The sequence below is a fragment of the Cydia strobilella genome, chromosome 16, assembly GCF_947568885.1.
Source record: "Cydia strobilella chromosome 16, ilCydStro3.1, whole genome shotgun sequence".
NCBI classification, from domain to species: Eukaryota; Metazoa; Arthropoda; class Insecta; order Lepidoptera; family Tortricidae; genus Cydia; species Cydia strobilella.
This window is the reverse complement of record NC_086056.1, coordinates 10,248,210-10,265,117: the sequence shown is the minus strand read 5'-3', so window position 1 is coordinate 10,265,117 and position 16,908 is coordinate 10,248,210. Positions and strand designations below refer to the sequence as shown.

The 16,908-nt window shown below is 37.7% G+C and overlaps 1 protein-coding gene across 5 annotated transcripts in view; it reads left to right on the top strand.

Moving 5' to 3' along the window:
* Window positions 1-16,908, top strand: part of LOC134748301 (ETS-like protein pointed) — a 166,084-nt gene that overhangs the window by 104,034 nt on the left and 45,142 nt on the right. For 2 of the 5 annotated variants that reach the window (XM_063683050.1, XM_063683049.1), the window contains exon 4: window positions 16,741-16,857. In XM_063683050.1, the coding sequence (XP_063539120.1) occupies window positions 16,741-16,857 (117 nt within the window). Of the gene's footprint in view, window positions 1-7,150; window positions 7,502-10,265; window positions 10,366-16,740; window positions 16,858-16,908 lie in introns of those variants that run through there. The other 3 variants (XM_063683052.1, XM_063683053.1, XM_063683051.1) reach the window with 3 other exon arrangements.

Genomic DNA, 16,908 nt, shown 5'->3' with positions numbered 1-16,908 from the left:
TTATTTGAACAAGTTCCGTTCCCATTCGCTATCGACATTATTAAGCAGAAGTAAGGTGACTTGTTGTCAGTTTTACTATAGCGTATTTTTTTATTTCTTGTGTTTTTTTTTTACATCTGAACTATAACCCAGTAAAAGTACAATTAGGCATCATTTAGACAATTTAGGTTTAGTTTGTCGTAGACTATACCCGTGTTGTTTTTGATTTCCGTTAAATTCGATACGTTGCTTGGTACATTAATAGAAGCTACCCTGGTATATCGCTTTTTGTAAAATTCGAAAAAAAAATATTTTTTTCCTTTTTCATACAAAATAAATGAATATTGCATTGTAAAAGGTCCTCTAGAGTTACGTAAAAGTTAGTGTGACACATAATGAAAGAAAAGTAGGTAATGTCGGAATTGTCAAACTAACTTACCTCAGTAACCTTCTTGTAGTGAATAGCTATCAATGGGAAACTCTTTACTGACGAAACTTAAAAAATAAATAAAATTTGGAGGCAATGAAGAATCTTTTACACAGGTTCAGCAATTAAATTTATTTATTGAATATCTCAAAAACCGTAAGAGTTAAAACACTAGTTTCTTAGAGAAATTAACTTTATTTAACCTGAAGAATCTCCCCTTAAAATTAACGGAAATCAAAAAAAAACACAGTGTAGAAAGTGATGCCTGTCTGTCAGTAGGATATCTATTGCACAACCTACAAGTGCTCGTATGCATTTTATTTCTTCGTATTAGAGCAGAGTGACACCAAGCGGATCTTCAGTAGCTAATTCCCTCATACATTCGGACGTATTTAATGCCGCGCCTCGAGAAATAAATGGCTTTAATTTGAGAGTACTCCTATTAGTTAGCGTGTCAGTAATTAACATAAACATAACGTAAACGTATGCTTGATTATAACGTTATAGTTGGATAGTCCTAAGTAGACCAACAATATGCGAATTAACAATCCATGAAAGCTTAGGTACAGAGTGATAATTACGTTTACTGGACGATGTTCACTTGCACTTGCAGTCTTGATTCATTTGTAACGTCATAACTGTACGAAATATGCTACAAAACAAGGCTGAGATAGGTTACTGCTGTGATTACTCACCACACACCAATGGCGTTATTTATAAACGCGCTAACTACAAGCCTCAATTAGATATTAATCGTTTGTCCTTATCTACCATTCATCTTTAAGTTTGACATATGTATTTTTAAGAAAGGGATAAAACATAAATTAACTGAGTCTTGTAAAATTTTATGAATAAGGGGACAAATCTACATATTTTAAATGTAATTGTTAAAAATTTACCATGAGTACACATCAACTTCTATAATTTTAGTAGAGCATTTAGCATTTCGCTGTAATTTATGGACAAAGCAATTTTCTCGACTAAAAACAAACGTTTCGTATAAACAAAGGATTGCTTTGTCCATAAATTACAGCTAAATGGTAAATGAAACGACACTGAACTTAACCTTCCCCGCTTTATTATCATACAAAAGTCATACTGAAACTGCATTCATTACAATGTCTAATGAGTCCAAATGATATTAGGTTTAATAAAGGCTGTTCCTTTCAACGAAAATTCAAATTCTCGATATACCATCAACTCGCAATGTAGGCACAATTTAAAAATAAACGACATTGAATTTTAACATATTTATTCCGTTTAGGAATGAGCTACCTACGTTATTTTTTTACGAATTTTAACGATAGAGATATTTAAAAAACATGAATGTCGCCGCAGTGGCCATTTTGTTGTCGAATCTGGCGGTCATCCCGCCCCGCGCCACTAACGTCCAAATTAGAATAATGGCGAGATGAAAAGTAGTTTTCCGAGATTTTTCTCGCGAGAGGCGCGCGCGTGCGCGGAGGCGTTGGGAGGCGGTCGCCAATCGCGGCTCTCCGCCCCACGCCGAGCACGCCTCGCCACCGAGCATCTTACCAAAACACCCACTCACTAAATACCACTAATAAATTTACGACAATACTGCTCGTCTAGCCAATAGTTCGCGTCGATCACAGCTAGAGGCGTCGATGCTAACCCAGTTTTTTTTTTTATAAATGGTACGTTCCGCAGTTAATGAGACCTGCCCACCGACCATTACATATTTCAGATTTCAAAGATAGAAAAAAATTAGAACGCAAAGTTATCTCTGATATCTGTCACGTACGGCGCTGTCGGAGTTTTTCTAGAAATATCCTGATTTGGATGTGGTCCAATGTTTTTTTGCGTTTGCATATATGTCCAGTTCGGGCACCCGTACCGGCTTGGTACCTATGAGTATGCAGAGGCATGCATATTAGATCTACGTAATCGTAGCCAACATGCTGATATATTGGCTTTTCCGACTATTTAAGCTTAATGGTCAAGTATCCAGTATTTACAAGAGAAAAACGCGAGTATGAATCCAAGAAACCACTGAAAACCAAGCATTAACTGCTTTATGTAGTAAATTATTAAAGAGCCTAATTGACAGTTTATAGTTTCGCCTTCTGGGTTAGGCACTCTATGACTATATACCTATATGTATTAGGTAGCACAAAATCTGAATCAGCCGTCGCTATTCCTAGAATAAATTTACTATTTTATTTAGATAGATTTTCGAGAATGGTTCCTCGTATATGTAAGTACCGCATTTGGTCATGCGTAACGAGTCGTTACTTATTTGAATACTGTATAATGGGCAAGTTCCACAAGGCCAGAGCAAAGCGGTCGACAACGACGCAGTCTGAAAGTGATACACATTGCCTCACATTTATTACACTTATCTATTTAGTGGCTGCGGCTCATTCAATTCCCGTGTCAGCGTTTTAATTGAGGAGTCGGAGGTCAAATCACTTGCGGCCCGGCCCGTCTGTGCTCGGTCACCTATTAGCTAGTAAAAGATCTACACGGCGCATAAGTATTTTACATCTGGATCTTTAATTTGACCTCTAAATACAACGGAAAAATACTACTACGAGTTATTTGCATTATTTAAATCAAAATTTTCAGTTTACCTTTTATTGATCGAATCCGATTACCTACTTAGTGACATAAAGAAATTTTATTTTATTTTATTACCTAAATTATACCTGAAATTACAAAACCTAAATATGTACCTAGGTTATGCTTTACCTTCCACCAGTATTTCACAACGGTTGGCAATGTTCGCTAAATCACCACAATCGACAATAATGTAAGAAATTGTATCATAGCTACGAGTAAAACAACAGTTACCAAAAGCTTTGCTTACGCCTCGTACACAGCATTGTGAGCATCGTCAACAGTCCGAATTGTTCGCCTTGTTATGCAAGTTTCATTGTTCCACGGTCCCACGTCACGCGGTTCCCCGAACAGCCATTGTCGTCATGTTTGTTGTACGCAAAGCCGAGCAAAATCTCGCGAACTTGCTTGTCCAAACACGCATTGATACGATCGGGAAAACAAACCGCTTTCCGCACAAAATTCCTAATCTCGTATATCAAAATGGCACCGTTTTACACGCTAATCAAGATGCCGCAGATCAAAGGATGTGTCAGATTCCTTGCGCGTTTGGTGATCGTTCTAATTTGAATATAATCTTTAGTTTCTTTTAGTATCCAGACGGTTTAAGTAGTAGATGTCCACTGTCATGTAAACATCAATATCCAAATTAGACAAACGATGCGGGTGTGTGGGGTCGGGTCGGGTCGGGTCGGGTGGCTGGCGGCCCGTGCCCGCAATTGACGAGCCTACGTGTTTGCGACAGCCGCGGGCGGTAATTAATCTAGCGCCTTTAATTGCGGCGTTTGATGCCGTCGTGTTAATCGGAAAGGTTTTATTTGCATTGCGTAGTAAATGAAATTTATTGCGGAACGGCTTATAAATTTGCAACTTCTGAGGGTTGCTCTTATATTTGAGTGAAATGTCAGATGTAAACCGCCTACTTAGTAGGAAGGTACTGTATATACCTAACTAGCATCCAGGTAATATAGTCTGTGCACCACAGTTATCGTGCTTAATGCGAAACCTGTGTAACAAAAAACATTTAGATTAATTATTACCTAGGTACCTCTTTGAAATTCCATCAGATAGGTACTCGATTTGTCGATTCTTGTCTGTGTATTCTTGCCACAAATTCGGCATTTTATAACCAAAATAATTTAAAAACAGTTTAATAAAAAGGTGTAATGTTTAATCCCTTCTATCAACAACCTAACGGTATGCCTTTTGTGCAATAAAGATTAAATAAATAAATAAATGTTACTAATAATCGTCTCAATCTCTTAATCGACGGGAACCCAAGTATCGGTAGATTTATTAGTGAACGAATCGCTGTCGCCGAGGCGTGCAGGCCGACAAATTGGCCGCGACAATCGAGTTAGTTGACCCGGCAATCTCAGACCGATTAACCCGCAGCGGTAATGGATTACAAGATAATGCTCTATTTAGACACTTTACTACACGTTTTTTTAAATCACTGTAATCAAAGACACACAGACCTTTGTTTAGAAGACTGTCATGGTAAAATCTTGTACAGTACGCTGAAGAGTAGGCTACGCTACAGCGAACAACACGTTCGTTATAATTATAAATCAAATATAAAAGTGAGAAAAAAAAAGGAATCAATTTTGCAAAATAAGTACATACTAATAAACGGTAGCCAAGCGCATGAATCATTTTTGACAATAATGGGATGTATGTATAAGTAAATAAATCGAAACCCTTAAAGCAAACTAATCCTCTCAAGCTGTGCTTTTCAATGTGAATGAAGAATAAATACAAAAATTATAATAAATATCGCCGAAGCACAATCATGGCAGAGTTTAGGCTCGCACGCGATTCTTTTTGATTGGATAAAAAACGAAATTACGAAGCAATAAGCTTAAGAAGCCCAGGATTTATTACGAATAGATAGCACAAAGAGCCGTGGTTAAACTCGTATGACCTTTAATAATATAAAATGCGCTTTATTCTGCATGACGAGTAGAGACGATGTATTCAACCATTGTCCTCCAATATTGGACTCGGTGGGACCTATTGAGCGTTACTTAGCTACTGTTGTCTGAACTACGTACCAACCTATCCATCATGTGACTATTTGTTTAATATTTGTAACACAATTTAATGCAAACAGTGAAAAATACGCAAAATTTTCTTCAACTGACACGATAATTAAGTAGCGTTTGACACAAGTCACGTTTATATTAAAGTTGCCATTAAAAAGTTTTAAATAAATCTCAGTACCAGTTTTCATTAGCCCGAATCTACTTAACTATGTATAATTGTAGACATACATATATCATATATCTCAGAAACCGTAAGTCGTCAAGCTATGTCTAGACGCCTAATTTAGTGGTGTGTGGGATTTTATCAACTAAATTTGTTGCTTGATACAGTCGTCTTATTTTATATGCTAAATTCATCTTACAGTTTTTGTTATTTGTAGCTAAGGTAAGGAATAATTTTATATAAAAAAAACTATATTGATTGTTTGCAGAAATCGCGAAGCGTCTGGTTCATGTAACTGGTGACCGAAGAGCTGGCGGCTTCCTCGCACAACGTATCAGCATTGCGATACAGCGAGGAAATGCCGCCAGCATCCTTGGTACCAATGCCTCAAGGGCCTATTTTAGATTTAAGCTAGTTATTAATTTCGTTTACGTAGTACCACTGTATATATCTTGTATGTAAATAAATATAATGACAGTTCTGGTTTATTGATTATTTAGTTACAAATATATTACAGTTATGAATATACAAAACACGCATAACGATAGAAGAAAACAAGTGCAAATCACTCAGTTTTACTTTGATAATTCTGAATTCAATGGAACCTACGTAAATAAAAACCTACCTTAATTGACGTTGTCATAAATATTAGTGGCAAATGCCAGCACTATTTGTCTGTCCGTCCATCATGTTAGTGATATGGCATCAGTTCCAAATGTGATTTTTATTGAGAGCAATTCGTCGCCCCCATCTCGCTAAGTAAGTTCGATTGGAGGCACATTGGGCAGTCGGCGGCGACGACCGATATTGTATACTCGCGAGATACAAGAGTATTATTAAACTGACCAATCATAGACTGAATTAAAATTAAGAGTAATAAATTTCAAAAGTACATAGGTCAGTCTACAGACTTATCGAATCTTAAATCGAACTTCTATAAATATGTGTAGATATTTTTTCCGAAATATCTGGGTTCGTGAGAAAAAGTTATTTTAATGATCGTGCGAGAGTTAAAAATCTACAAAAAAACACATTTATTAAAAAGTACTCTACTAACTGATTAACAATACTTGAGTTCAATAGCTTACATCCACTAACCACCCCTTCCCAAACAGTTAATAGAGTGTTTGGAGATAGAATGATGATGTTTAACCCTTGAACTCTACAGAGCAGCAATTTTATCAATTTGTGATGCTATTAACATGTTTTATGCATGTAATGCGTTTGATTAAAATGTTTATAAATTATTATTATTATGTGGGCATTAATTTAGTATCGATTACTGTACACTTATTGACTTTTAAAATATTAAAATTTTATTGAATACATTTAAGACAGGACCGTTTTGAGTTGCCTTAAAATAATTTGAATCTCCATTAAAGTGAATTTGTTTTTGCTGCTCCGAAATTTGAACATTGGCAAACCGCAGCGTGCCTACATCAATCACTTAGCGCCACTTGCACCATCTCACTAACCCGAGGTTAACCGGTTAAACCGTTAACCCAGTGTCAAATTGTACTGGTAACCATGGTAACTCCAGGTTTAACCGGTTAACCCCATGTTAGTGCCTAGACTGGACACTTATAGAAGTTAGCAAAATAGCCCGTCACGGCTCACAGTCGGTGTGGGAACATCCCCGAGCCCGCAGCGAGGGTGGGAACGTGGGGTAGGGGAGTCGGGGGTAGTGGGGGACGGGGTGGCCGGGGTAAGTGGGGTACCGGGCCGGAAGCGTGTGTCGGCACTCGGCTCACACCTGTGGGAATGTTTACCGCAATTTGAATATCGCTCTTTTGTACACTACACTCGCTAATAGCTAGTGAAGAGCTTTACCATGTCAAGAATTAGTTAATAGTTACCTTCTGCGTAATTGTTAACTGTTCTTTTCGGAATATTTATGGCACGGGCACGGCAGACAGTCGAGTACAAAATCCACTTAACCATTTTTTCCAAACGCAGGTGTAGCAATTTGAACAACCATGAGCTGTAATAAAACAATAACGAACTTTTCCACCGTGACGTGACACGAACATCTACAAAATGAAAAACAGTGAAGAGTGTTTAGACTGACCGGGGAATTATAAGAAAGAAACAGTTGTGATATTTAATGATCTTATCTAAATTAAGTTATTTGTGAATAGAAAAGACGTTTGTATATATTAAATAAGTGATAAAGACTCAGTGAGGGTAGTAATCTGTTGGAGCAAGTTGAGTACGCTGCGGGTCAGAACAGACTCGCGTGGAAGCGACCGGCGGCCATTGCAGGCATGGGAATCAAAGTCATGATGAAAGCTTTCAGTAAGCCAAAAGGTAAGTGTTTAGTGCATAAACAAACTTTTTATTTAGCAATCTATTGGACCGACCTAACTGAACTTAGGTACATGTAGGGTTGCCACCTTTTTTCTATATACACATAGTATTTTTGTCAAAATATTGAAAAAATATAGTATTTACTGGGAAAAATTAAAAAAAATAGGACGCCGATTTGAGGCGACTTAAAAATCCAATTCGCAATCGCATACGATGTGATATCGGTGACATTTGTATAACCCTTTCTTGAGTTATGAAAATACATATAGTATCTTTCGTACTAAGTATATTCTTTTTGTATAATATATACTACAATTGACTAAAATATAGTACGATACTATATATCATAGTATGGGTGGCAACCCTAGGTACATGTAGCAAGTTATATGTTGAAAACGCAATTTACATGATGTGTCATTGTCATTGCATATTGCAACGTCAAGTTTCGATGCGGTCAGGTCATAAGTACAAAGTATCACAAGATAAATGCTCAAGTTTGAGGTTCAAATCGTTTGCAGTCTACTATTTTTTCATACGTAAAATAACTCGCAGATCAGAAGCAATGAAGCTATTTGCATACCTAGTAAAAATAATTAGCTGTCAAAAGTGAAAATTAAAATAATACATATTCCACAATCAACAATCGGCCACATTGGCCATCGGATTTGAAATTGGAAGTCGGTTATTGTTGGTTGTGAAAATGGCGAGTATCATCCTCGACGCTGACGCAACGCTCTCGGTTTCACGTACTTGTCCCGAATGTGAACTACCCGTGACCGCAAGAAAAATATGAACACATGAATTAATATCGCGTATCGTATCGTTTGAACACGAATGGGTGCCTATTTGATGTTTTACACGCTTGAATTGCTCGTGTATGGTTGTTAGGGTTCTAGTATTAATAAAGATACTGGAACAGTACCTACCTACCGATTATAGCCATCGGTACTGTTCCAATCAACATTTTTTTTATGTCAGCTAAATGCTGTTACAAATTTATAGCTTTCAAATTTTATAGGTAGGTAGGTAGGTAGGTAGGTTAGGTTAATCTAAAAATAATTTATAACTATGATTAAAATCGGTTCTTCCCTGATCGCTTATTGCCAACTGGAAATAGAACTAACATTTCATGCGAAATTTATTGTAATGACGGGACGTGGTCATAAAAGGCTGCACCATCCAAACAAATCTACTTACCCATCTAGTGTGCCATTACCCATCCGAACATTAGTTTATGCCCTTGACGCATTTTGAAACAGGGCTGAACCGTTGAGCAACGATCATTACCGTAATTATGACTTACTCCGCATGCTCCGTTGATCTTGAAAGTGAGGACCTTGGCGTGCGTGTGCGCCTGAGAATGTTGGAAGACAATGTTTTTATTCTAGCTGCATGATTAGTAGCGAATTGTACGATGTAAACAATCCAAACAAAAAATCGTCTAAACCAGCCTTCATCTATGATAAGATTGATAAGTTTTTAAGAGATTTTTTTTTTATGTTTTAGGAAAATTAAATAACTAATTGACATTAAGTATTAGAGTTTTTCTCTAGATTAGATTGCTTGTATTCTTCATTGACCCGTGAACCTTCAGCATGCATCTAAACTTATCTTCGATTTGAGGTTCAGACTTCAGAGTTAGCCGAGAATGCGCCCTGACGAATTAGTACACGATTCTGAAGTGACTTCATACAAGTCAGGTGCAAGCGAAAACGTATGTTCTTGGCAAGTGCATTTGACTTTTAGTCCACCACATGCATGCCTATTGCCTACCTGTAATATGTTGTTTTAACTTCAAAATACCAAGCATAAGTTGCAGGCATAACAGTATTCACACAAAGTCTATTATCGTTGAGTTATGCTCGACGTTTTCATGGTTCCACTTCTACTAAGCACAATGCCGCGTTGATATGAGCATGTTCTACTATGATAGCTACTCATTTCAGCTGAGTTTATGGCAGCCCTCCCAGTTTGCCTAGCTTTTCAATCCCGCATAGAATACCTCTAACAGCAAATATGCATTACAATAAAATATTATGACAATCGCAGTTAAACGAAATAGGTTTTACAATAGATCACACACCGGTCACACCACACAGAGAGCTGTAAAAGCTGACGATTTGCAATACGAATACGACAATCAAGAGTTTCCAGATCCTAGATAAATGACGACGGTTTGCTTTGAATTTGCTATTTGGTGTTTTATCGATGAATTACATTGTACATTGAGAACCGGCCACATTTAACGTAACGTTGAAATTGATAGTGACATTAGTGAGGCGTGTTATATGTTTTTGTCATATATTTTTCGTATACTCGACGCGTCAGCATAATATTATACACCAGTGTAGGCATTTCTAACTCCGATCACCGCATTATTTGGTGGCTGCATCAGTTTAGAAAAAAATTACCTTTTTATCTAGCTCACAAGCCTAATTGCTATTAGTTGATGGTATAAGTGATGTTCTATTAATATTGTAGCTCATGTTTGATTTTAGTTAAATCTCAAGTGTTCAAAAGTCTTCAAAAACCTTAGCATTATAACGTCTTTTACGATTTATCACATTCCTCACCAAGAGCCATAAACTGTCTAACAATTCACAGATATGACAAAGCCTAGTAGCTAATAACGCCGCAGCAGAGCATGCGCGGGGGCGTCCATTCACGACGCTGATTGGCCCATCCGGTGCGCGCTCAATGAGATGATGCGCCCGGGCCGCCTCTGTCATTGAGCAAAGGTCTCTCGCCTACATTCGTGAACAACAGATCGCTAGAAGATATGGCTAATAGATACCTAGTTGTTCAACGAGTTCGAGAAGCTTCAATCAGCCATGCGGGAATAGTTGAGTCCGTTATTGTTCTTGGTAGGTAACAGCTACTCTAGTTTCAACCGTCGTTATGTTATCGAAGCTTTATCATTGTTATCAATTTGAAGCATCATAGCTTTTTGTCTATAACTATTGAGACCTGCTGATTTAGCTCCTTGACCGCTACTCGTCACATACAAAAAATCACACTCAATCAAATCAATCACACGCTGTCATCCTTGCTTTAGGATAACATGAAGATTACATAAATTATGAAGTCTTATGACCAAAAATCTGTGGTCGGGTTACAGTCTTACAGACTTTTATACATTTTACTTGTTATCAAAATCGATCAGCTGAATCCTTAGTTCATGTACACTCAGCGTCAAATACTTTGTAGCAACCAAAGTAGTCAAATAATTCGGTAAACCATATATTTAGTATACCTAGTGGCGGAACCTAACATCATGGGAGAGACTAAAGCTCACAGACTCCGTTGGTTGGGCCATCTTGAGAGAATGGATGAGGATCGGATCCCCAGGTATCGCTGGTGCGACAGGGTGGAGGCGTATCTGCGCGAACTTCGAGTCACCAATTGGCGAGAGGTCGCACAGGATCGAGAAAAGTGGCGCTGTCTTGTGTCGGAGGCCAAGTCTCATTTTGGGTCGCTGAGTCAACGGAGTATGTAAGTATATATTTAGTATGATGTACCGAATCTATCTATCTATCTATTTGGCCACTTTAAGTATTTGACGCTGAGTGTACCTAGAATGTAGATTACACATAGATTCATTCGTACATAAAAAAAATAAGCAAACACCTCAAAATTAACAAAATTGAGTAAACATTAGTTGACGCATGGTTATGCAAAGCATTCTGTGGACTCATTTTCCACACGAGTGCCGCAACCGTTTGTAAAATAACATTTTACCGCGTTATGAACCCCTCATTCATGGTTGAGTGGCGGGAGAATAACAGCCAGCAAATGATCACTTTTGGGAAAGCATTAAGTAATTAGTTTTCACACGGTTGTAACGGATTTTTTACTAAGCTAGTGCTATCATAGTCCTATGTCCTATGGCATGGCGTCCTTATTAGAAACCGATAGAAGTAAGACACAGAAGATTTTTTTTTGCCATAGGGTAATAAGGACATATTGCAAAATGTTTCCGAATTTCGGTGCAATCTCTACCCGAATAACCTTTCGTATGCTACTGTAAAATTTCGGCTGTTCAAAACACGAACTTAATATTGACATGCTTAAGTTGAATGTAGGGATGCACTGGTCAGTGCTAAAGCATATCTACCCAGATTAAAACATGTTACCGTCGTGCTGCATTCCACGTGACATACGTGGAATTATCATTATTTAAGATAAAACATACATATATCCTCCTTCCTTCCTTTTGTGAAATTCGTATTATTAAGCTTGACATATCTATAATAATTCAATGTTTTTAAGAATGATAATAACTGCATCAATAAATTGCTCTGATATTTAGATTAAGGTAATATTTGTAAAACTTGACAATTTCAAAGTGCTTGTTGCTAGGCCTATTTGAATAAAGAGTACTTTGACTTTGACTTTATATATATTTTCTTCTATTGGTTGTCATTGTCACATAGCAGAACAATAATTAGATACGACAGTGTGCGACTCTTATGTGCTATAACTGACTATGATTATGAACAATTAAAGAAAAATAATTCTAATGCAAAACGTCGCACGCGCACGAGCACACACCAAGTTCAAACGGAGAATAACAATGGCGGGTGACATGGGGCGCGAGCTTTGTTGTGTGACGCTATTGTGTGCGGTCAGAGGCCATACGACCTATAATAATTCGGTGGCTGCGTTAAAGCAATTGCACCTACAGGTCTTTTTGCATGCACCTTTCCTTTATCCGCAGTCATCGGAAACAATCATGCGTTTGCATCAATGCAGTAGCGCGTCTTCGAAATACGGTATCACTGCTACAAATTATCTGAAGATTATTTTAAGCAGTTTTCGGCAGTTTTTAGGGTTCCGTACCCAAAGGGTAAAAACAGGACCCTATTACTAAGACTCCGCTGTCCGTCTGTCTGTCACCAGGCTGTATCTCATGAACCGTGATAGCTAGACAGTTGAAATTTTCACAGATGATGTATTTCTGTTGCCGCTATAACAACAAATACTAAAAACAGAATAAAATAAATATTTAAGTGGGGCTCCCATACAACATACATGATTTTTTTGCCGTTTTTGCGTAATGGTACTTACGGAACCCTTCGTGCGCGAGTCCGACTCGCACTTGGCCGGTTTTTAATTATACCTAGGCACCTTTCCCGCGTTGTATTTTTGCATCTATTTATACTCAAAGAGGTTGCACAATATTCAAAAATATGTACGTAATTCATCCTAAAAAGCAGCCATTCGACCTTGTAGCCAATTCCTTTGTCTTCGTAGTCTAGCTAAAATAAACCTATTACTTTTGTCGGATATAAATTACAACGCGCAACAAGTGCCTGTTCCCCTACGAACCCCTGTTTGCCACCTGTTGTTCCACTATACGTTTACACTGAGCATTTACCCAACTCCCTTCGAAATACCGTCCCATGCGACTTGGAACCTTTATACGTTTATGACGGTCTTCTTCTAAGGCAAAATGCATTACGTTATGTAGAAATTCAATAGCGATTGGCGTGCATTGTCTGCGATAAGATGCGCTGATTGTAACGCAAACTTATTTTATGATAATTTAACTTTTTGCTTGTCTATAAGTAAGTATTAACCTTGTTATGAAGGGAACATATTCCTTATTTATGCAGTTACTGCTGCCCAGGCTATCATTCGCGATCATGAGGGCTTCACATGGACGAACAGTCCGTTGTACTGTTATATACACAGTATAATGATAGTCAAAACGCAAGACACCAATAAAGTTTAACGGAATTGTTAGTTCATGAAAAATATTTAAAAAAAAACTTACCAATTATTAAATTTACTTATATCTAAACGCTTGTTTTTAGAACATAATAATAAAAAAAACTTAAAGCGCAGCCCCATTTTATGGTATTGAAAACAAAATAAAGCAATTTGTTATTTGATACATTTTTCATTACGTCTAAGCATACCTGTTGCCATGTTGAGCGTTTTGGATGATTTATTTATGACTTATCTTGAGATACTCATAGCTGAAGAGATGAATTTAAAAACACACCATCTCAGGAAAACTAGATATTTTCATAGAAGCTAATCCCCTAAATCTCAATTAGCCAAAACCGAAGGTCAGGCTCAGGCCGTCCTCGGCGCTGCCCAGGCGCATCTCCGGCCCATTGTGCCGTTATCTACGCTATTCACGATTGGGTCCAGCGTTGTTCGTTCTTGTGGGTAGACCTTCTTTCACATTCGACCTCGGGGCCCTCAAGGTTGTGCTTAATTTGCCTGAAAGAATTGTTTTGAAAATTTTGACTGGCTTTTGCCGTATTTATCAAATGTCTGCCCCTTTTGCTGGAAGTGGATAAAGAAGGAAATTAAGAATTTAGAAATTTTATATTTTTTTATACTCTTAGGACTATTTCATGAGCGTGTTTCAGATATATTCAGCGAGTTTCTTTCACTAGTTACTTTCATGTTAAAGGACTTATCTAGGCCAATTCGAGTTTTAGCTAGGTATTTGGTCTGTTTCCGATATGATACTGACCTGTCAGTGACGTTTTTTGTTGGAGAAATGTCACTTTTGACACTGACAGATCAGTATCATATCGGAAACAGATCGAATAACTAAAATTCAAATTGGCCTGTTAGTTTACGATTCATGCTACAAAGAGAAGTTTAGGGAATAAGGAGGAGTTTAAGGGCAAAAATAAGTGCTAATGTAATTAAAAGCTACATATATAAAATAAAATAAAGTACTAGTATAGATGTTTTTATACTTTGTAATCATTACCATCCTCCCACGGCAATTCAAAGGCCTCCATGTATGAGAATAAAAACAGAACCCATATATCTGGCAGTAAGTGACCGAGACTTTATATTAACAGTGTACACCAATGATATCCGACAGATGAAGTAATTAAAACTAACTGTGCTTGATCCTCTCACAATACCATCATCTGTGGTTTCATTCATATCTCTCGCCTTTTACCGCGAAACCTGTTTCAACAGCAAACAATGTATTCCTGGCATTACTTCTCATAATCTGAATTGCCCATGATGAATGAATACGTCTCATGGTACCGGCATCAAACGGATGGTCCTCATCGGAAACCATTCGCGACAATTAAAAAAAAAGTACCCGAAATCACTCGCTAATTACTTTAATTAAGGAAACAGAGGTCTTACCGCTGCCTAGTTTTTATGCTTAATCCTGAGAAGTGCCATTCCGAAACTTAAATGTTAAGCATTAAACATCCCGTTGGAGATAATTGTGATACGAGTACCTCAAATGTTAATTCACAAACAAACTTCTTCTACAAACAAAGAAACACCGACTATAAAATTCTTATTGGATTCTCAGTTTTCTTACTTTGTCTATTAGTAAGAATTCACACCAGTTAAAGTTCTATGCTGTGTTACAGAAAGTCAGCATAAAACCCTTTAAAATACCACATATGAATACCTGTTACAGCCCACCGGATAATCTCTTTCGAATGCTCGCTTATAGGCGGATCTAGATAACACATAAAGAAGAAAATCCATAAGGATGGACATCATTACGGGCACATTAGCGCATTCATTGTGCTGCATGCATTAATGAGTCAAATGCAGGTGCGCGAGAAATATAGCGCGAGTAAATCACGCGCCGATCGATGCAATTAATTGTGCCTTCGTAATGAACTAGCCTTCGCCCGCGGCTTCTGCTTACGAAGCATTGTTGTTGGAAATTATTGGATCAATAACCTTTCCATTGTTATGTGGGAGATGGAGATGATCAGTTATTTTTTCTGATAATAATTTTTAATAAAGATGATAAATAAATGTTGACGACCATGAAAAGACAATGGATAATAGGCAAAATATGTAGCGACTTAACGAGTCGCTAAAAAATTAATTCAATCCATCGTCGTCTAATACAAATAAAAATTTAATAACGAATCCAAAAACAACATCAGATAGGATCTAAACGATATGACTGTATGACATGTTTGCTACCTCATAAAATATTTCGACAAAGTCGACAAATATGTTCCCATAAATACCGCGACAACATTTAAAATATAAACGACACTAATTTGAATCCTTAATTCTTGTAGCGTATGTTTTATTTATAAGATCAAATATAGAACTGTATTAGAAAAGTTAAATGATATGAGAAGTAGCCGCCAGAGGATCAGAGTCCGGGCAGCGACCGTGGGAGAGGCGCACAAATCTCCGCATCTCAGAACTGGTCGGCAGGTGCGCAAGAGAGCCGCGCGCACACACACACACACACATAGGTACTTGCACGCGTACACACACCAACACAGCCATGAATGAAGCCTGCGCTGCAACACAAGTACAAGATTTAATCTCACTTGTTTATCTCTGATTTATTTTATTCGGAGCCATCAGCCAAAAAGAGTTACGCTATTTAATTCGTCGGGTACTTAATGCACGCCGAGGCATAATTCAGACGTTCGGATGTCGCTTTTAATTAATTCAAGTGGCAATAATTTTGTCAATGTGAGTTTCGTCCTAAACTAGATCCGCTTTAAATGTACGAGGTGCCGTAATCACCGAAAATTCGAGCGTCATGTTTGAACATCGTGTATCTCATTATTTAACCGATACGTACTCGAACAGCTTGATTTTATCTCCATTATTATAGATTCTTGAGTAGAAATAAAGTTGCCTCTTGAATATATTAACATAGTGAAGCGTGTTTTAGTACGACAGTATAAACATACACAATGTCTCGCCCGATATGCAAGAAAGGGGTTGACTTAATTTACCACTGCCAAGTTTCCCTGTATGGCTTTTTAATTCTTATGGATGCTTGTATTGCAATTATTTTAAATCAGCGAAATAGCTTATAAAAATGATTAACCTCGGTTAACCGCATTCAATCGGTAGTTATTAATATGATGGAAACAATACCCTCAATATGTCCGATGTAGGCGACTCAACAATTAGCTACTAAAGCTGTTAGCTGTTATTTCATACTCGAATATCTTTACAAAAAGGTAATAAAAAATGGCGAATTTTACATTTTTGCATTAATTTTGTGTTGTTGAACATTCTTATGGAACAAACATAAAATATTTTTCATGTAGCCCATTCCTGTGAAAACCATATCTTCTGTCCTGAGGCGTATAGAACTAAACCCCCATACTACTTTTTGCATCCCTCCTTTATATTTTGACTTCATGGATTTGGGTGTGAGTGTTTTGTGCCTGACGTCCTCCCAGTTTTTTTGAAGTTTTATAAATAAAGAAAGTACTTTAAGTTAAATATGTTGTTGTTTGTTGCAGACATCCCATCGCAGGTGCCCCCGCTAACGCCCGGCACCAACAAGAAGATGGCCGAGGCGCTGAAGGCTACCTTCGCCTCCTGGGAGAAGGAGCAGCTGCGCCTCGGCGTGCCCAAAGGTGAGTTCAACGTTCTACGTTCTAATAGCAACGTTCTAACTGAGCTGGACC